The sequence below is a fragment of the Manis pentadactyla genome, chromosome 9 (assembly GCF_030020395.1).
Source record: "Manis pentadactyla isolate mManPen7 chromosome 9, mManPen7.hap1, whole genome shotgun sequence".
NCBI classification, from domain to species: Eukaryota; Metazoa; Chordata; class Mammalia; order Pholidota; family Manidae; genus Manis; species Manis pentadactyla.
Window position 1 is genome coordinate 107,560,575 of NC_080027.1, and position 21,277 is coordinate 107,581,851.

Sequence of the window (21,277 nt, forward strand, 5' to 3'; positions counted from 1 at the left end):
CAGCATATTGCTTGCATGAGAATGTCATTCCCATGCACCCCGCTTTAAAAACAGTCATTTATGAGGACTGGCCACATGTGAACATGTACTTGTACCTCTGGACAGATGGGGAGCTCATGTTTTTTTCCTGTCCCTTGATTCTTTCCTTCTACACTTCTGGGATTCCACACACATCTTTTATATTTGTCAGCACCTCGAGTGTTCCCTTAGTTAAAGCCCTGCCCAGCCTGCTCACCTTTAGCCCTGGTAAAGAACACTACGTCTCTCCCGTTTAACACTATCGCACTCCTTTACTCAGCTGCCCCACGGTTAAGAAGTACCTAGCCTGACAACAGGTACCCAATAAACATTCAAATAAATGAATTAAAGAAACAATTTCATACCACTCATTGGACAAAAACTTGTTCTAACACACAAGAAAAGGAGGGGCCAATTTTAGCTGTTGGCTTGGTGTATCCATATGGAGCATCGCAGGGAGAATGTGTGGGCAGCTGAGCCTAGTACGTGCCCAGCTCCAAACTCAGTGAGGCCACACTAAGAGGTCAGTTGTTAGGTCTCAGGGCCACAGAACAGCTGCCATCTGTCAGCACTGGCCCACCAAGGCGGCCATCGTAATAGCATCTGACCCTCTTACACCGCAGGAGCCAGAACAGGCAGACCAATGCAGAGCTCTGGACATTTCCCCACTCCATGGGGCTGGAGTGCCATGGCTTGGCCACTGCCCACCGTGAGACCACAGGAAAGCTAGCACCCTCAGTTTAACCTTGGTTTCCACTTTTGTAAAAGTGAGCCTAACTACTTAAGCTCCTAGGGTGGCTGTGAGGGTTACATGAGTTCATCTTTTTTAAAGTGCTCAGAACACAGAGCATTAAGGTGTTTAAGAAAATAAAAACCTATCAAACTGCTGTTTTAGCATCATGCTCAAGCCAAAGCTGGACTTGCCCTGCGTTCTAGTTCTTGGAACCTGGTTGGTTTTATGTAACATTTGAGAACTTACGTGTGCCATGCCTTGGGCTAAGCACTATAAAGCCATAATATCACGTAATCTTTTAAGACTTAGGTACCAATGTCGTCACTGTTCAGTAAATAAGAAAAGTGGGGCTTTGATGGTCAATATCTTGTGCAAAGTCAGAGATACACTTAGAGAGCCTCTTCAGAGGAGGAATGGGGTTCAGCCCAGGTTCAGTTCAGCTCTAGCTCGCATGCTTTGATTTCCTCAGCAAATACCATTGCTCCAGGTGTGGAAAAGGTTCTATGATATAATGACATAAATACATATTTGGTCATTTCATATGACCAAATATGTATTTCCCAGGTGTATTTTTTCTTCATCCACATTTTCTGAAGACTGCAGTCTTAAATATGAAATGGGCATTTTGTCATGTTAATGAGAGACTTTTGGACACCCAAAGGCAGGGGCTGGAGGCTGAATCAGCCAATTAGTCGATCATGACTGCAATGAAGTTTCACAGAAACCCCTGAGAAGAGCTTAGCGCTCTGCTCAGCTGGACCCTGCTTCTCAGTTAGGCAGAGCTTCCATGCTTGGGGAGCCAGAACGCCTCCATCTGCCACCAAGCCAGGCCCCAAGCTCCACCAGGATAGAAGCACCTTTATTTGGGACCTTGTCCCTATGTATCCTGTGGGTAAAACTGCAATATTTCCAGAATCTCTCAGCTTTAGTGCATCTCCATATCAATAGGTGATTACAAAGTTGGTGGAGAGCAAGCAGGCACCTGGACTGAATTTTTGGCAGCCAGGTCATGGGAGGCATGAGCAAGCAGGAGTAGATGACTGCTTGTAAGCAATAAACCAGTTTCTCCCACTTTATTTCTCCCTTTGATTTCAGCTTCAAAATTCTTTGCCCTGGGCTGAAAACTTATTTTCCGTCTGAAGATATATCTGGTGGTAGTCAGCAGGACCTCTGAACCAGAAATCTGTCTTCATGGGTGCAATGCTTGGACTGACTGACCCTGAGATGGTGGGGAAATACCTGGAAACCCCCCTGTAGATGCTGGACTGGCCCCAGTGGCTGCTGTGGTGGTGGGGTGACGACTCACCCCTCCTTCTGGCCGCTGTGGATGGTACAGCTTCACCCAGTAAAACCCCATCCATGGGACTTCCACTTGGGGAGACCCCAGTGGGGAATTGGTCTAAAGTAAAGCAGCTCCTAGAGGGATGGGATCTTCCCCAGAACTGGGGAAGGGTGGAGACACCGGAAGCTGTGGAATTAGCCCTCTGAGAGAGATAAGACTGCTCAGAGGCCGAGTGGGTGTGTAACAGCTGGGATTGCAGGATGTTTGTTTCCCAAGACAGTAGAAAGGATCATCGGAGAGACACACTTCAGCGTCCCTTGGAGGAGCTGAGCAATGACCTAAGGGATGCCCTTGAGAGAGAGAGACAGTTATTGAGAAGATGGGTCAAGCTCCTAGAAGATAGATTAGCAGCGAGGGAGGAGGCAGCCGGAGAATCTGCATTGCAGGAGGCCATGGGGAGGGGAGGTAGGAGCAGTGTCTTCAGCCCCAGAGATGATGGAGATGTTGCAGGAGGATGAAGGGGAGGGTAGAACCACCTGAGGCACCAGCCCCTCCCATATTAAAGGCCCACCCAGTTGTGATTAAGAAAATAAAAATGCAACCATGGGCTCCTCAGGGGGAGGAGCCATCCCTCCCCAGGTTGTGGAGCACTCCATGCTCTGCCCCTATACCCAGGATGAGCTGGTGGGTATGAGCATTGGGTTTTGGCAGAAGGCATTGGAACCTCTGCCTACATGGCTTTTGCATCTCTGGCATATGAGGGTGAAAAGCATTGTTATGTTGGGTTTTGAAGTCAGTAGACTGGCTTCCCTGATGACTCACCCTTCCCTCCAGCAGCGATTGCAAAGTGCCCGTCACACCCCAGGAAATCAGGCGCTTCTGGATGGACAGCAGCCATCAGGGCAGTTTGGCTTGATCATGATGATTTGCCATACTTACCCACTAGCTGGAAAACATAAGCAGACCTCCAGCAGGTGTTAACGGGAGCTGGGCATGAAAAATATCATCTATAATATGGACCCCCAGGGCCTCAATGGGGAGTTAGTCACCACAAGAATGAGAGACCTGGTGCTGCATACAGCTGCCCCATCTCTCTTTGGGTCCCTACTGACTATTCTTGCTCCCCACATAGGGTAACCTGTGAGGCTACTCATACTTTAGCAGATCTGGGAGAGGTTGAAATAGTTTAGAGCACAGAAATAAGTACAGGATGACTAAAGGAGAGGTGCTAAGGGCCCTGTGAGATGTGGGCTGATCTGATAAGGGCCAGGGTAGTGAAAGAAAAACTTGGGACAACCCAATAGCATCTTGTTAGAACTGTGGCACCAATTAAAGCCAGAGCAGCAGTTCCAGCCACTGAGGTCCAGGACATGGAAGCTGGGGGCAAAGCCCCATGTCCAGCCTGTGTCCCTGTAAGACTTCCTGGGGCACAGTACTCAGGCTCCGCCTGGGCCCTCAGCCCCAGAGGACAGTGATTGGGCATCACGGTTAGACTGAGGGGGTGTCAAGGTCCCCACCTTGGGGGACATGGTGGGGACCAGAGGACACATATAGAATTAGCAATTCATTGGTCCCCCATGAATGTACGTGTCCTGGTGCTGGTGGACACAGGAGCTGAACGTTCTCTGATTTACAGCAACCCTGTTTTCCTGGGCCCCCTACTATGTATGACTGATGGCTATGGGGATAAGGCAATTAGAGAGAAGCCCAAATCCTACTGGGGATAGGACCAGAATCCAATGGGTTGGCATGTCCGTTCAAGCCACTGCCAAAGGCCCCATCCATAACCATCTTTGGTTCCATAACATGTAGCTCACAGGGCCTTGATGAGTCCATCACACTCAAGGCCTGTATGGTCTTGACTGCTCGCTTAGCCGCAGGAAAAGCAGCTGCAACATCTACAGGAGAAAGGATAGGCTTGAACAGCACCAAGGTTCATGGACCTGGTTTGTCAGTAAAGTTATTGGGGGTTGTCTGGTCGGATAAAACTAAAGTTATCCCAGAAGCAGCAATAGATAAGGTCCAGGCTTACTGTACCCTTACCTCTGTGGCAGTATTACAAGAGTTTTGGGGTATTTGGGGCTACTGAAGAGTGTTTATTCTGCACTTGGCACAAATTCTGAAGGTACAAAAGGGCATCGGGTGGGACTGGGATAAAACATTTTTAGTTTATTCAGCATTGTGCTCAGAATGGACTTTGAAAGAATTAAGTCTCACTCTACAATCACCTCATGTTGGACGGATGGATACACACACATACACACATTCATTACCTACCTTATTAGGCTCCTGATAGATACCTTTGGCCATTTCCAAAAATATAATCATCAAAGGATGACTATTCACTCCCACAGAGGACGTTCTAAAGAATGTGCCAGAAGGATGCTTGCTAAAATCAGCTTCTTCACTTATAGACTCATCTATTTTATGTAGAGAGAGAGAAATGCTGCTTAGATATCCCATCAGTTAAATTATGGGAGAAGCACTCCAATCACAAGCGTACTTTGCCAATAAAATATTGCAACCTTTATTTAAAATAAAACACAAGTTGGCAAGCCTTGTGAGACAACAGGCAGACAGCATTCCCCTTTCAAGGGCCTCATTTATTTACATCAAGTTTAACACTGTTAGCAGTTCACAGTCAGACAACAGAGAGAATTAAATTAGAAAAACAAAACAACTGAAAATATTATATTACATAACAATTAAGAACAAATACCTGACAACACTGGTAGTGACCCATGACTGGTGTGTTTTCAGCTAAATCCCGTATTGTCTCACTGTGTCTCCTTGGCAATGCTTCCAGGGCCAGGCCCTCCAGACCTCAATGTCTATGCACCCACCACGTACACACCTGCAAAGCGTGACCTTTGGTATAAATCAGTTTTAAAGAATCTGGATCATATGTTTTAGGACAAAGTTCTGTCAACCACTGTGAAATATTCAAAGTTACTTTTGTCAAGCGAGCATAAAACTGGGGTTTCTCCACTGATAGTCATTACAGAATCAGATTGCAATGAAGGTAAATTTGTGGGGTCTACCCAGGAGATGGGGTTTTGAGCATGTATTAACAGCTCAGTTGGCCTGTTCACCACAGGGGCAGATCTGACTCCTCTTTCCCTAACTCTCCCCTCCTTTCTCAGGGAGCACATCAGTGTGGGGACATAACATGTACCCTCCAGGCATATCTGAGATATGAGTTTTCAAACACACCCAAAAGAACTATGAGATGAGTACCTCATTGTCCTTTCTAGTTTCTGAATAGTAATTTCTCTCATAACAGAGTCCCAAGGACAGCGGCTGTCATGGAGGAAGGCTGGCATTCCTGGCCCTCATCCACCAGAAACATCTCTGTCTTGTGGCATTCTCACAACACACATGGTATGGTACATCTGAACTGTGCAGAATAGGGTTTAGAATTCACCACTGACAACTCTAACGCATCACAGGATCCTGCAATATATTTAGAATAAAAAGTAAATTTATTTGGCATTTCTGTGTTATTACGGCTGAAAAGTAAGCATCCTTATATGGTGCTTAATCACAATTTAAAACTGCTATCCTGAGGCTCAAAAGCAAACCTAAGCAAGCTCCAACCATGAAAGCTCTCTATATTTCCTTTCGTAAAGCCTCCTAACATTTGACAATTCATCTCCACTGTGTCCTAAAGAATTAACTAGAATGCTCTGAGACCTCAAGCCATGTGTGTACAGCTCAACAGTTCGGAGTGACATGTTAAGACCTGGAAACTTGTTACTTCGAGTACAGTGACAAAGAACCTCTGAGAACAGAGAGAGGGTGTGTGCAGGGTATGGTCTGGGGACAATGCTGGGCCTAACCTTTCAACTTAAAGGAGACATATTTTTCCTAAGTGGGTCTGCAGGGTTGAAGATTCCTCTCCTGCCACTGTGACCTCAGGCCAAATTAACAGGGCCTTGCTGCTGTGCTAGGTCACTCAGCAATGGGGAGGTGAAATAAAGGATATAATTCTAAGAGACAATTTCAAATTTATAATGGTACATAGAAGCAAAGACATTAAGTGCACTTGGAGGGGGGAAGGGTCCAGTTAGAGGGTCCATCCCCCAGCTCACCAAGCGGGATGGGGAAAAGCAGTCTGCCAGACCAGCACCCCATGTGGGGAGAACATCTCAAGCGGGGAATTCTTACTGATTGGGACTCTGAGCCACTGCTACCTACAAAGCTCATTTCTACCAGTTCCAGTTCAATAACTGTGCAACATCAACCCAGCAACAAGTCCTTTCTTCTGCAAAGCACGTGAAACCCATCTCTGAAGGTGCAGCGCTCAGGGAGTGATCTCAGTCACTGCAAGCCAGCCTAGGTAAGGTGACCTGCCTCGGCCTCCTCACCGGGGGAGGGGCAGGGAATCTTCTCACCCTGAGTATCACAAGGAAGAGCCTTCCCTAACTTCCGGTCCTTTAGATTAGGACATAGGAGGGCAGGGAATGGTGATGTCTGGCACAGGTAATGGTAATTAGTACTCCAGACACTACTGGCTTGTCAAAAACAGCGAGGTTTGCATTAGATTTTTTGAAGTCTGGTAGTTGGAAAGCTGGAACTCTAGTCAAAAGATATAAATATCCTGACTAGTAAGAGTGGGACACGTTTTAGAAGCAGCCAAGGCCTCTCCTCTCTGACTAGTGAGGAGAGGCTAGCAGCAATTTCCCTGGGTTGTCACATGGAAAGGACAGGTGCCCTTGGGGCTGCTTTTGCCTGCCTTTGTCAGAAAGGTGTAAGCTTTCTTTCAGAAAGGTGTAACCCTTGAAGCTGTCTTTCCCTATTTCTCTCCTGCTCCCACATATCCCAAACCAAAGAAGGCATTTACAAAAGAATTGAGCTACTTGGCTTGCAAGAAGATGAGACAGATATGGACAGCTGGAGTCTATTAATACACACAAAAAAACCTACCTACCCAAAGATGACTGGTCATAACAGACGTTTAGGGCAGAGATGGACCCCAAATCCAGATAGAACATCTTAATGCAAGGAAGATGATGAAACCTCAAAATCATCAAGAACAAAAATGCAGACAACCCTGTCAACCCAATGTGACCTTCTGTGGGGGCACAGACCAATAGCAACGGTGACATCAGTAGCAAAAACGGCAGTGGGAGAGGTCTGAATGCATGGGACTGTAACTCAAAAGCAGCCACCAAGGCAATTTACTCTTGGGTATTTTATAATCTAATAGGTGAGCTATGTTTAGCTACTCTTCTTAGAAAAAAAAGAACATGGATGAATGTCAAGCTCATTTATAACTGGAAGGAAATCCTAGAAAAGTAATTCCCAAAGTGCACTGACTCTGGCCATCTAATCCCTCTCCCACCCCACCCGCCCAAAAACCGAAACAAAACCACACAGGACATAGGTTAGAAAAGACACTGTCAACGTCAACAGGTAGCGCGCCTGCTCCCACCATACTTAGGATATGGATTGCTGCACGTGTAGTGGACAAATGCTCAAGGGCAAGAGGGCCACACTCTTCCTGAGTCTAAGTCCCTGAAAGAACTTTGCTCTGGAGTGAGTACACATTACTGACTTTTTAAAGACTATAATAAAACCAGAAAGTTGGTCCCTTATCTTCTGAATTTATTTAGCGCTAAGCTACAATTTTAGCAAAACACTTACTATACCTGCACATATTCAATTAGCAGTTTCATTAGAAATGTGATAAATTATAGAGGTGTTTATTAAGTGCCTTTTCAGGTCCCCTACAGGTAAAAAGCCTATTAAGTCAATCAGCCCCTAATTAACTGGTTTATCTTCTAAACAGACATTAATAATACCACCTTTAGTTATGTTACATTTGATATTTTTCTCAAAGTGCTTTCATACACAGTATCTCAGTCATTAAAATGATATGGAACAATAAAGTTTTTTTTAAGAAAAAGGAAAGTAGGACTAGGTTTTTAAAAACAAGTTGGTATTTATTACAAAGTGCACATTGCTATGTTGCTGAGAAATGTCCAAAAGAATCCCATATAATTTTTTAAATTACTGAGTTCTATTGAATACCTGCTTTGCTAGTGTTCCCATTACTCAACATTCAAGCCCCTTGAGGTTAGAGAGCGCCAGGAGCGTGTGCTTTATTAGTGTGCAGCACCGTGCAGACTGATTGTCGATTTAAACATGTTTTGCGGTGTCTCACATGGCAGCAGGAATGGTGGAAAGACCCCGCAACCAGAAAGTCAAGGAACCCAAACTCTAGCCTTGGCCCTGCCACTAATTACCTGCTCTGGGATAACATACAAGTAACTGAATCATCCTCTCTTCCAATTTCTTAAGCTGTAAAGAAAAGGGTTAGGGTACTCATAGTGCTTGGACAGTGCTGGGTGTCTGGAGGGATTCTGGAAAACCACACAGGCTGAGACCCCACCGCATCAGGAATTCCAATCTGGCGTGAGGCTGATGCATCAGGTTTTTGTTTGGTTGTTTAAACCCAGGGAACTGTGCTGCATGCCCCTGGCTCAGACTCCCTGGACTATGTTAACAGTAGTTAACATTTATGGAGTGCTTATCATGTGCCAGGCACTCAAACTAAGTATCTTACATACATTATCTCATTTAATCCTTAAACAACCCTGAGGTAGTTACTATTACTATCCCTGTTTTCCAGTGAGGAAACTAAGGCTCAGGAAGGTTAAATGACTTGTCTTCTAGATTGGCTTTAGAGTCTCAACTCTTAATCACTAGCTATACTGTATCCTTCAAACACAAAAGCTCCATATTTATATATTTATATATGGGCTGTGCCTCAGCAAAGTCAGCATGTTTTATTAACTGGGCACTCTTTTACTAGCCAACTTTCAATTTAATTATAAGAAATTCTAATTTAAACCCCAAAATGCAGCTGGGAAAGGGTCTCCACTATAATGACCTTAATGGATAGAGGTCACATGGAAAAACACGGAATGAATTTCTTAGGGCCACTTTGTTTTTAAGGCTGTATCTCTGAAAATCACAATGAAAGTCTATAGGAAAACATATACATTTAAATTTTACACAAAACCTTTTAAGAAAATACTTAATGTAAAGCACAACTAAGATGTATTCTACACAAAACACTGCATTTTAAGGTTGAAAATCTAAACTGCAATCCCATCATATATACATGAAAGGACTGAAGCTGTGGAAGCCCAGATGTGTGCATCTATATAATCAATTCAGAAGTTTTCAACACCTGTAAAAGTGTGTTGTTCCTGCTGGATCTGCTTTGCTTTTAAACGAGACAGGATTAAACTATGTTTTAGTGTCTAGAAGCGGTTTTCTCTGCTTTGAATTCAAACTTCTAAATTTACATAAGGTTATTTTTGGAATCTGGTCCTTTGAGTATAAAATGGAAAAACCTAAATTGTACTTCTAAAAGTTGACAGTGCCTCTTTAACCTGAACCCTGAGCCCTCAACCCCTCCAGTTACAGTTCATGCAGCAAGTGGATGGGGTGTGCTAACAATAATTAATGCTACTCTGACAGTGTTGAGAAAAATCAATTCAATTCATGAACTTACTGAGCACCCACACAGGCAAGACAGAGCCAGGTGCCGCCCCTGAGTAAGACACAGACCCCACCCTCAAGACTGTGCTTCAGTGAGAAAACCAGGGAGCTTAAATCCACTCAGTAGTGTTCCTCCAAGGCTTACTTTCAGAGCTCTCAAGGAAAGATCCCTTAAAGTAGAACAAAAAACAAAAAACAAAACCTAAAAACAATTATAATCCCTCAACTTGCATCCACAATGATAGGGATAAATTTATAGAGCAGCATAACAGTAACGTTTTAGCTTTCCCTGCCCCACCCTGAAAAGGCTAACTGCTAAAACAATTTCAAGTGTAAGGAGGTGTATGATGGGGAGTGGCAGAGAAGGTGGGAGGAGGAGAACTGGTTTCAAATCCAAATTAAAGGGAACTGTCTTCTCTAACCACCGTAAGGAGATCAAGCAGATCATGAGCTGCCCACCTCTGCGGCTGACAGCAGACAGGGACCCCCCAGCCCGCGCAAGGAAGAGCCGGCACCACCTCCTCCCCGCTCACCCTTTTCTTGACCTGGGTCTCTTCTGGAGCAGCTGTGGTAAGAATCAAGGTTTCCTTTCTTTCGAGTGAAATCCAAATTTCTTCCTTGTTCAAAGATGCCAAATTCTGTCCAAAACTTATTGTGTCCCTCTTAGTATTCTAGCCCAATTAATATAGTCTCAGCAGTTCTAAATTTCATTATCTGCTACTGAGTAAAGAAGAGAATGAAAACCATTCAACCTAACACTGCACTTAAGAGCTTTCCAGAGAGGCTTTCCAAAGGGTGGCTATACACTTATTGGCAAGCACCCTTGGGAACACGTAACATTACCTTCATTTAACAGAATAAGAGATGGGGTTGTGGCTTGACAGTGGATCAATGACAGAGCCAGGAAGAGAACTCACTGTTCATCAATGTTGAATTCCTATCTTCCTAAGTTAATAACCCTTTGGGAGGAAAAACTAACATTATTTATTTTTTTGTATTGGGTTCTCCTTGGGTGGGGGGACAGTCATAAAGCTAAGAAGAGAATGAAGTGGTAGTTCGAATTAAACCTGGCATCAAGAATATTAATATCTAACCAATTAGATTTGGTTCCGTGTGATCCCATTTTAGCTTCCATAATTGTAACAATATGAACCTGTTTTTCAAGGGCAAAACACATTTGAGGGTTAAGTCATTAGCTTTCCAGAATTTAATCTGTGTTCTGTGGAAATAGCCTGCTCCTTCAACTATGCATTCTTAAATAGAGGTGAAATGACAAATATCAAAATATATTCCCAATATGATCTTTACAAACAAGCACAATGGTGGGGAGTGGAGGTGATATGTGAGAGGAGAAAGGCATTTGAGAATAATTTGAGTAACTCATTTGAAAGCCACAGAGAGTGAGAGAATGCTTGTCCCTACTCTCTATCTAGGTTGGGTCTAAGTTGATAAGGGAGGGGAAAGGTACAGAGATCCAGCCACTAGGAGCGAGCCAGCTTCTCCTCAGTCACAGACCTGGCCATTGGGTTTCAAGAAGAGACCCTTTCCCTGGTATCTCAGCTGATAAAGAAACACAGCTGCTCAAGTCCTTGGCCAGTATGTCAGTACACAAGGGCACTGTCTCAGAGAAGGATTCCCCTGTGAGACCTGCACATGCCCACTACTTTCAAAATCAATGCTGGTTAATGCCCTGAATGCTGCCAGGAAGAGAGGCAGACAGCTTGTCCAGCAAGGGACAGAGAACAACCACTAAGGACAACCCTATGCCTATGGTTTACAGATAGGCACCAACAAGCAGAAGGCCGATCCTGGTCCATTAGGAAATGATATACTAGACTGGGAGAAGTGACTTCTGCTAATGAGTGAAAGATTTTAGGAGGAAGTTTCAATCTCCCTGACTATACTTCCTAGCATCCTTTACTTCCAGCTCCAATTAACACACCAGTGGAAAATAGGACAGAAGCGTACAGACAGGCCCACGTTTCCCAGTTTTGTACGCTAGTGATCAGGTATACAGCTCTCACTGCAGCCGTGACCCTGTGGGAGGCTGTTTCCAACAGCCCTGAATGGAATTTGTCGCGGTACCTTCCCAGCTTTCCTTTCCTCTGTCCCACCACATTCATGAAGTGAGCTGGAACATAACCACCACCGGTACCCACCAGAGCCCACGTCACCTCCCTTCTGTGCGGTGCAGGAGCGCCGCTGCCAGTCCACCGTGGGCACAGTCCTGCAGCCTTGCTGACAGCAGCCCTGTCTAACCAACTCACTTCACTCCAGGAAGGAATGGGCTGGATCTGGCTCTTCACAGCTGACACACACACACATTCTGTGACGTGCCAGTGCTGCTTCCCATCCTGTTCACTACCGCCCTGCCCCCAATCAAATTTCCCTCTCCTATGTGTTTTGCTTTTTGTTATTTTTGAGATGAACCTGTAAACGTGAGAACTCAGAGATCTGAGGTACTTCACATAAACACACTCAAGTATCAGTCTTTCCTTTTTTGAAAACAAGAACACAGGAAAACAAGTCCCTTTCCCTCTCCCCGCAGACGTGTGCACCTTTCCACTAGGCTGACAGCGGCTACCTCTGCACCACATCACTGATCTCCTGTACACATGACAGTAAGTTACTAAGGACAGGGTTTGCCCCAGGCACACCAGCAGCCGCCGAAGACACCTGCAGCTCCTGCAGGCTGAGCTCCAGTTTGCTCACAGCCTCTCGGAAGGCAAACTTGTTGCGAGTCTGCGGGATGCAGTCCACATAGCCTGAGCAGTAGTCGAGCAGCTGGTGCCCAGTGTCCACCAGCTGGCTGTTGGGCACAGGTTCCGTGATTGCACTGGACAGTAGGTCAGCACATTCCAGCAGGGCCTCTTTGCTGATTTTGTCTGCTGAGATTTTCTCAGCTGCCTGTTTGGTTTTTCTCAGAGCCACTTTCGTACCTGCTGTGCCGTTGGCCATTTTGGCGGGCGAGATGGAAGACATGGGCAGAGGCACTTGAGGAGGAGGCAGTACTGGCCTCCCAGCTTTCCCGCCAACGGGCGTGGCCCCCGGGGCTGCCTTCCTCCCTCCTTCCTGGCTGTCTGCCGGGGGCTGCCCCGTGGCTGGCTCCTCCAGGGGCTCGGGGCCCACAGGCGGGTGCTGCAACAGTCTCATCACTGGTGGGGGTGGCGGCGCACACTTTGGTTTTACCCGGCGGGGTCGGTCCTTGTCTCCAGAGGATGTGACCTGATGCTCAGATAGGAGCTTGAATTTATTCCCCTGAGAGTCTGTGCCAATGAGCTGGACGTCCGCGGGAGTGTGCTTCAGAGTGGGCGAGATGAGGACGGGCACCTTGTGGTTATGAGTGGTGGGGAGGACTGCAGCAGCCTTGGCCGGGGAAGACCAGCCCGTCTGCTCGCCATCCTCTGGGACCCCGGCCATGCCAAGTCGGGCCCCACCATTCCTTTCCTTGCTCTTCGGGGCAGCTGTCCCTCCAGCCACCCCCACCCCTGCAGAGTCCATTTCTGTAACAGCTGGATCCCCAGAGGGGGTTCTGAGTGGAAGAGCAGTGGCTCCTCTGGGCAAAAGTTTGGCTTTTGGTCTCTCCCTGGTTGGAGCAGCACCTTCCTCTGATTTTTTTGGAAGCGTGTCATTGGCCCTGTCCACATTCTCTTCTGGCTGAGAAGAGATGGACACTGTCCTTTCCAGCTGGAGTTTGGACCTCTGGCAGTTTCTGGGCAGGGTCATTGCCATCCTATCCTGCTCTGGAAGCCCTGAGGACATGGAAGATGTAGAGTTTGACCTTGGAAACGGCTTGGAAGCGTCATCACTGGCTGTAGGTTTACCTGCTCGTAAGCCCAGTGTCTTTTTGATTAAGCGTGGTGTAAAGAAGCCCGTGATGCCAGACCACCCACCCCCAGCAGGGCCGCTGCCCCCGCCCCCACCACCATCGTCACTACAGAGGTTCCTCTGTGCAAAGCTCCCCCCATAGCACTTGGAGGGCACCAGATTCGCCTCTTGCTGGGCAGGAGTGAAAGAGAACCCATCAGCATGCTGAAGAGAAGCAACAGATGAGAAGTTACCCGTGAGTTCATACTTCTTGTGGGGCTGATTCTCCATTTCTCGGAAGGAGCTGCTGCGTTTTGGGGGTGTGGGGGCATTTCTTTTTTTCATGAAGGAGCTGAAGAAGCCTCCCTTCCTATCCCTGCTGAAACATGTCTCTTTGGCATCTTCCAAGAGGCTGCTGGGTGACTTGTCTCTCTGTTTCCGAGGCAGTGCTGGGGACCCACTGGGCGCCTGTGCACTTCTAATGAACCCTGATGAGAAATGGCCAAACAGTCATGTGAAAGACAAGAAGTAACTCCGTTACACTTGCGTCTCTAAGACTGAACTGCAATGGTTTTTTCAGCATCCATTCAATGCCAGGAGTTAGCAGGACTCAGGAGACTAATAAATATATTATCATTTCACACTACTTAGCATTCCAAATGTGATGTGTAAGTAAAGAAGTAACCTGCTAGTAAGGGAAGAAATAACCAGCGAATTTTTACCTGAACATCCACTTTTTCTCTAAAAACCACAACACAACCTGACCTCATCTATCAGGCTCAGTGAAGAACTTTTACCAGACCCGTAAAGATAGTAACTATTTGGAAGTCAGGAGTTAAGGACAGTGGAAGGTGGAGTTATATGCTAGACAATAGATAGGACTATTCACACTGGCAATGCAGAGCCTAGGCCTGGAGTGGGAGGCTAAATGGATGCCAGCCATACATTCCTCTGGGAAGATGGGCAGGAAAGTAGAAACTGAAAGCACCATACCCCATGGTTCTTTAAACAAGGCAGTTCAGTTCCACCTGCCTACAGACCCGTACCTGGGGCTGAACTGGAAGCAGAATTTTCGGTGGCATCTTGTGCCCCTTCGATATTCTCCTTGTTCTCCACTTGTTTCTTCAGTGTCCGGGTCTTGGAAGGAAGTATAGGTAAGCGGGGCAGGTATGGAACAACAGACGAGGCAGCGGCGGCTTTCCCAAGCTCCTCAGCTACCTCTGTGAGGAAGACAAGGGCACTAATAAAAAGAATTTCATGGCAAAGAAGAGTTTTTCTTTTCAGAAAAGGCATACAATGGAAAGAACTAAAATAAATAAGTGGAATGATGGAGGACTCTTTCATGTCTGGCTTCTTTTGCTCAACATGTGTCAACAGAGTCATTCATGTTGCATGTGGCTGGGATTTTCTCATTGCTCTGTATTTTTCAAGTGCACAAATACACCAAAATTCATCCATTCTCCTCTTGGTGGACATTTAGACTGTTTCCATTTGGGGGCTATCATGACTGTCACTAGGCCCATCCTGCTGTGTGTCTCGTTTCAGTCACATGCATGGCTACTGGGTATGTTCTGAGGGGCAGGACGGGAGGTCACAGGGCACACACAAATTCAGCTCTGCTAGGTCCTGCCAAACTTTCTCCCAAAATGGCTGCCCTGAACTACACTCCCACTAGCACTGTATTAAAGTTCTGGGAACTACACGTGCTTGCCCAAGTTTGATGTTATCAGGTTTTTGGTTTGCTTTTATATGTATGTAGTGGCATCTCATTAACTTATTTGGTACTTCTCTGGTGATGAGTGATGTTAAGCATAGTTTAATGTGCTTATTGGTCATTTGGATATCCTCATTTACTAAGTGCTTGTTCACAGGCTGAATAAAGTAGACAAGTGTCTGAAGACATTTTTATTTTTAGGTTGTACCTTGCACTAAAAAGAGGGTACACATAATCCATTCCACTTTACGCAAAGGAAGCACATGAGTCTCCTGGAAAAGTGCTCACGCTATCAGTAAGCCTCTGATGACTGAACTTGGCCACAGGTTTTGTGGTTTTGACTGTGGCAAGGGCATACCTTGCTGTTCATTCTTTAACACAAATAATGCAAAGTAGGAGCATTTAAAGAATGAAATTCTGTAACTATTTCACAACTTGTTCTTGTAATTATTTAAAAAGTGAACTCTTCACAAGACTGGGTAGAGGGCACATACCCCAAGCCATGCCAGTTAGACTCCCTTCTCACACTATGATCCACAGTGGCTGGGAGACAGGTGTGCACTATGGAGATATGACCCCAGGGATGCTGGCAACTGTGTCCCACACAGAAGAGTCTGGGGATGAGATCAGTATAGAAGCAAAAGTAAAGAGATATTGGGTGGAAATGGTTCTGAAGAGAAAGGAAAGGGAAAGGGAATGGAGAGAGACCTAAAGCTACTTGAGTCCATGGCTTCAGCTGACCCTGACGTTAGTGCCATCCCAGCTTTTCCATGATTTTGTTGTAAGTCAATAAATCCTCCTTTTATTGGTTAAGAAAAGTTGAGTTAGATTTTGTTCACTTACAACTGATAACTGAATACATAACTTTAAGGTAGGAACTGTATCTTATCTTTGTGTCCTCAGACCTAGTATAGTGCTGGCCATACATTAAATGCTTAAAATGTTAAGTTTCTTATTTAGCAATTTTGAATTGAAATTAGCTTGCAAAACTGATTGAGTGTTGATTTTCAGAAAGGATATAATATTTTCAAGAGAAGCAAAAATATTTAAGAATTCAACAGAAGTTAAAAGCTGACACAAAAGTACCCAAAAACAGAGCCTAAAACCTTCTACTACTCTGACTCCACAGCAAATAAAGCACACAGAGCAAAGAAAAGTGCTGCAACACACAGCTGCCTAACTGGGCCCAAGAACCAGCTGTGCCCTCCCCAACCTGCAGAAGTTTCCTTTGTCAAAGGACTAGGATGAAAATACTTATCATTAAATTCTGATGTACTTTTCCCTTTCTTCTTACTTGACATGATAAATCACTATGGGAAGAAGACAAAAAAATCAACTTGCCTGATTTCCTTTTCTAATATTTTTAAACTTGGACTTAAGGAGTAGGCTCTATGTTCAATTACAGAGCAAAGGAAAAACTTGAAAAATATACACAAAATTCTGGAACTATATCAAACTAATGAGCAAGTTTAAGAATTCTGTGATTTTTATTAACAAAAGGATAAAAAACATACATGAGCATTTCAATGGATGCTGAAGAAGCATTTGAAAAAATTCAACATCCATTCACTCATGATAAAAACTCAACAAAATGGGTAGAGAGAGAACATATCTCAACATAATAAAGGCCATACATGGACAAATCCATAGCTAACATCATACTCAATGGAGAAAAGCTGAAAGTGTTTCCTCTAAGATCAGGAACAAGACAAAGATGTCCACTCTCACCACTTTCATTCAACATAGGACTGGAAGTCCAAGCCACAGCAATCAGACAAGAAAAGAAATAAAAGGCATCCCAACTGATAAGGAAGAAGTAAAATTGTCACTCTTTGTAGATGGCATAATACTATATATAGAAAACCCGAAAGAATCCACCAAAAGATTATTAGAATAAATCAGTTCAGGAAAGTTACAAATCAACATACAGAACTCTTGTTGTATTTCTATATACAAATAATGAATGATAAGAAAGTGAAGTCTAAAAAAAATTCCCATTTCAACTGCATCAAAAAAGAATAAAATACCTGGGAATAAACCTAACCAAGGAGATGAAAGACCTGTACTCAGGAAATTATGACATATAATTTAATGAAAAAAAAAAAAACTGACAACACAAATAACTGGAAAGATATTCCATGCTCATGGAAAGGAAGAAAGAAAAAATGGGCCATACTACCCAAAGCCATCTACACATTCAATACAATCCCTACCAAAATAGCAATGGCATTTTTCCCAGAACTAGAGCAAATAATCCTAAAATTTGTATGGAACCACAAAAGACCCAGAACAGCCAAAAAATATTAAGAAAGAAAAGCAAAGTTGGAGATATCAAGTGCTCTGATTTCAAACTATACTACAAAGCTACAGTAATCAAAACAGTATGGCACTGGCACAAAAATAGACATAGATCAATGGAACAGAATAGAGAGCCCAGAAATAAACCCACACCTATATGGTCAATTAATATATGACAAAGGAATGTATTTTAAAAGCACATATGATAGTTTCTACAATGCAACCCCTATTATCAAAATTCCAACAGCATTTTTTTTTTAATGACAAAGGAGGCAAGAATATACAATGGGGAAAAAACAAGTCTCTTCAATAAATGGTGCTGGGAAAATTGGACAGCTACATGCAAAAGAATGAAAGTGGACCACTGCCTTACACAATACACAAATGGATTAAAGACCTAAATATAAGAATGCTCCTAGAAGAAAACATAGGTAGAATACTCTTAAACATCAGCTAGTAATTTTTTTCTGGATACATATCCTCAGGCAAGGGAAAACACAAGCAAAAATAAACAAGTGGGACTACATCAAACTAAAGAGCTTCTGCAAAGCTAAGTAAACCATTAACATAATGAAAAGGCAACCTGCTGAATGGAGAAGATACTTGCAAATGAAATATCCAATACAGGCATAATAATTCAACACCAAAAAAACCACTCACAAAAACAAATAATCCAATTAAATAATGGGCAGAACAAGAAGAGATTTTTCCAAAGAAGAAATACAGAAGGTCAACAGACATGTGAAAAGATGCTCTACACCACTTATCATCAGGGAAATGCAAATCAAAACTATAATGAGATATTACCTCACACCAATTGACTGACTAGTATCCAAAAAAGAAAACCAAGAAATAACAAGTGTTGGCAAGGATTTGGAGAAAAGAATCCTTGTACACTGTTGGTAGCAATATAAACTGGTGCAGCCACTGTGGAAAGCGGTATAGAGGCTTCTCAAAAATCTAAAAATAAAAATACCATATAGCCCAGTAATTCCGTAACTGTGAATTTACCCAAAGAACACAAAATCACTAATTCAAAAAGATATCTGCACCCCTATTTTTTTTAATGTGGGAAAATATTCATAACAAAATTTACCATTTCAAGATTTTTAATTTACCCATTTAAGTCTTTGCAGTAGAAAATAATATTAATAATAATAATGCCCATTGATTAAGCACTTACTACGTGCCAGATATTGCTCTCAATCCCTTACATGCACTCCCTTATTTAATCGTCCCAACAAAAGTATGAAGCTGGGACTTTTTTGTGTGTGTGTCATTAATCTACAATTACATGAAGAACATTGTTTACTAGGCTTCCCCTTTCACCAAGTTCCCCCCACAAACCCCATTACAGTCACTGTTCATCAGTGTGGTAAGATGCTGTAGAATCACTGCTTGTCTTCTCTGCATTGCACAGCCCTCCCCGTGCCCCAACACACATTATACATGCTAATCTTAACGCCCTCTTTCTTTTTCCCCGCCCTTATCCCTCCCTTCCCACCCATCCTCCTCAGTCCCTTTCCCTTTGGTAACTGTTAGTCCATTCTTGGGTTCTGTGATTCTGCTGATGTTTTGTTCCTTCAGTTTTTTCTTTGTTCTTATATTCCACATATGAGTGAAATCATTTGGTACTTGTCTTTCTCTGCCTGGCTTATTTCACTGAGCATAATACCCTCTAGCTCAGCTCCATCCATATTGTTGCAAATGGTAGGATTTGTTTTCTTCTTATGGATGAATAATATTCCATTGTGTATATGTACCACATCTTCTTTATCCATTCATCTACTGATGGACACTTAGGTTGCTTCCATTTCTTGGCTATTGTAAATAGTGCTGCATAGGGGTCTGCACTCCTATTTTTTTAATTGAAGTATCACTGATATACAATTTTATGTTGGTTTCAAATACACAACACAGTGGATCCAACAGTTATCCCCGTATTATTAAATCCTCACTCCCACTAATGTGGTTACTATCTGTCAACATAGGAAGATGTTACAGAGTTACTGGCTGTATTCTTCATTTTGTACTACTATCCCAACTCATATTATGATTGAGAATTTTTGTGCCCCTTTCTCCCCCTCACCCTCCCCACCCACACACCCAAACCCCATGCCCATGGTAACCATCAGTCACTTCTCAGTGTCTATGAGTCTACTGCTGTTTCGTTCCTTTTGTTATGTTTCTATATTCCACAGGTAAATGAAATCACAGTATTTGTCTTTCTCTGCCTGGCTTATTTCACTTCACATAATACCCCCTAGATCCATCCGTATTGTTGCAAATGGCAGGATTTGTTTTTATGACTAAATAATATTCCACTGTGTATATGTACCACATCTTCTTTATCCATTCATCTATTGATGGATTTTAATGTTGTTTCCTTATCTTGCCTATTGTAAATAATGCAGCAATAAAAATAGGATGCATTTATCTTTTTGAATCAGGGATTTTGTTTCCTTCAGGTAAATTCCTAGAACTGGAATTACTGAGTCAAATGGTATTTCTATTTTTACTTTTTTGAGGAACCTCCATAATGCTTTCCACAGTGGTTGTTCCAATTTATATTCCCACCAACAGTGCAGAAGGGTTCCTATTTCTCCACACCCTTGCCAACAACACTTGTTATTTCTTTTCTTTTGGATAGTGGCCATTCTAACTGGTATGAAGTGATTGTGGCTTTGATTTACAATTCCTTGATGATTAGCAGTGTGAAGCATCTTTATGTGACTGTTGGCCATCTGTATTTCTTCTTTGGAGAAATGTCTGTTCAGGTCTTCCACCCCTTTTTTAATCAGGTTATTTGTTTTTTTGGGGGGGTGTTGAGGCATATGACTACTTTATATGTTTTGGATATTGACTCCTCATTGGGTAAATTGTTTATGAATATATTCTCCCATACTGTAGGCTGCTTTTTTGTTTTGTTGATGGTGTTTGATGTAGCCCCACTTGTTCATTTTTTCTTTTGTTTCCCTTGCCTGAGATGTGTTCAGGAAAAAATTGCTCATGCTTATGTTCAAGAGATTTTTGCTTATGTTTTCTTCTGAGAGTTCTATGGTTTCATCTCTTTTACACTCAGGTCTTTGATCCACTTTGAATTTACTTTTCTGTATGGAGTTTGACAGAAATCCAGTTACATTCTCTTGCATGTAGCTATCCAGTTTTCCCAACACCAGTTACTGAAGAGGCTGTCTTTTCCCCACTGTATATTCATGGCTCCTTTATCATATATTAATTGGCCATTTATGTATGGGTTTATATCTCAGCTCTCTATTCTCTTCCATTGACTTATGGGTCTGTTCTTGTGCCAGTACCATACTGTTTTAATCACTGTAACTTTGTACTATAGCTTGAAGTCAGGGAGCATAATACCCTAGCTTTGTTCTTTCTCAGGATGGCTTTGGCTACTCAGGGTCTTTTGTGGTTCCATATGAATTCTAGAACCATTTGTTCTAGTTCATTGAAAAATTCTTTAGGTATTTTGATAGGAACTGCACTGAATCTAAATTGCTTTAGGCAGGATGGCCATTTTGACAATATTAATTCTTCCTATCCATAAGCACAGATATTCCATTTATTGGTGTCTTCTTTAATTTCTCTCATGAGTGTCTTATAGTTCTCAAAGTACAGGTATTTCACCTCCTTGGCTAGGTATTCCTGGGTATTTTTATTCTTCTTGGTCCAACTGTAAATGAAGTTGTTTCCCTGATTTCTCTTTCTGCTTGTTCATTGTTAGTATATATGAATGCAACAGATTTCTGTTTATTAATTTTGTATCCTGCAACTTTGCTGAATCCATTTATTAGTTGTAATAGTTTTTTTGGTGGAGTCTTTAGTTTTCTATGTATAAAGTCATGTCACCTGCAAATAGTCACAGTTTAACTTTTTCCTTACCAATTTGGGTGCCTTT

At 43.3% G+C, this 21,277-nt stretch overlaps 1 protein-coding gene across 6 annotated transcripts in view; it reads right to left on the minus strand.

Annotated features, from left to right (window-relative positions):
* Window positions 1–4,615: 4,615 nt before the first annotated feature.
* Window positions 4,616–21,277, minus strand: part of ABL2 (ABL proto-oncogene 2, non-receptor tyrosine kinase) — a 132,726-nt gene continuing 116,064 nt past the window's right edge. For 4 of the 6 annotated variants that reach the window (XM_036916784.2, XM_036916786.2, XM_036916788.2 and 1 more), the window contains 2 exons: window positions 14,399–14,572; window positions 4,616–13,840 (listed from right to left, as the gene is read on the minus strand). In XM_036916784.2, coding sequence (XP_036772679.1) covers window positions 12,126–13,840; window positions 14,399–14,572 — 1,889 coding nt within the window. In that variant the 3' untranslated portion in view covers window positions 4,616–12,125. The remainder of the gene's footprint in view (window positions 13,841–14,398; window positions 14,573–21,277) is intronic. The other 2 variants (XM_036916787.2, XM_036916789.2) reach the window with 1 other exon arrangement.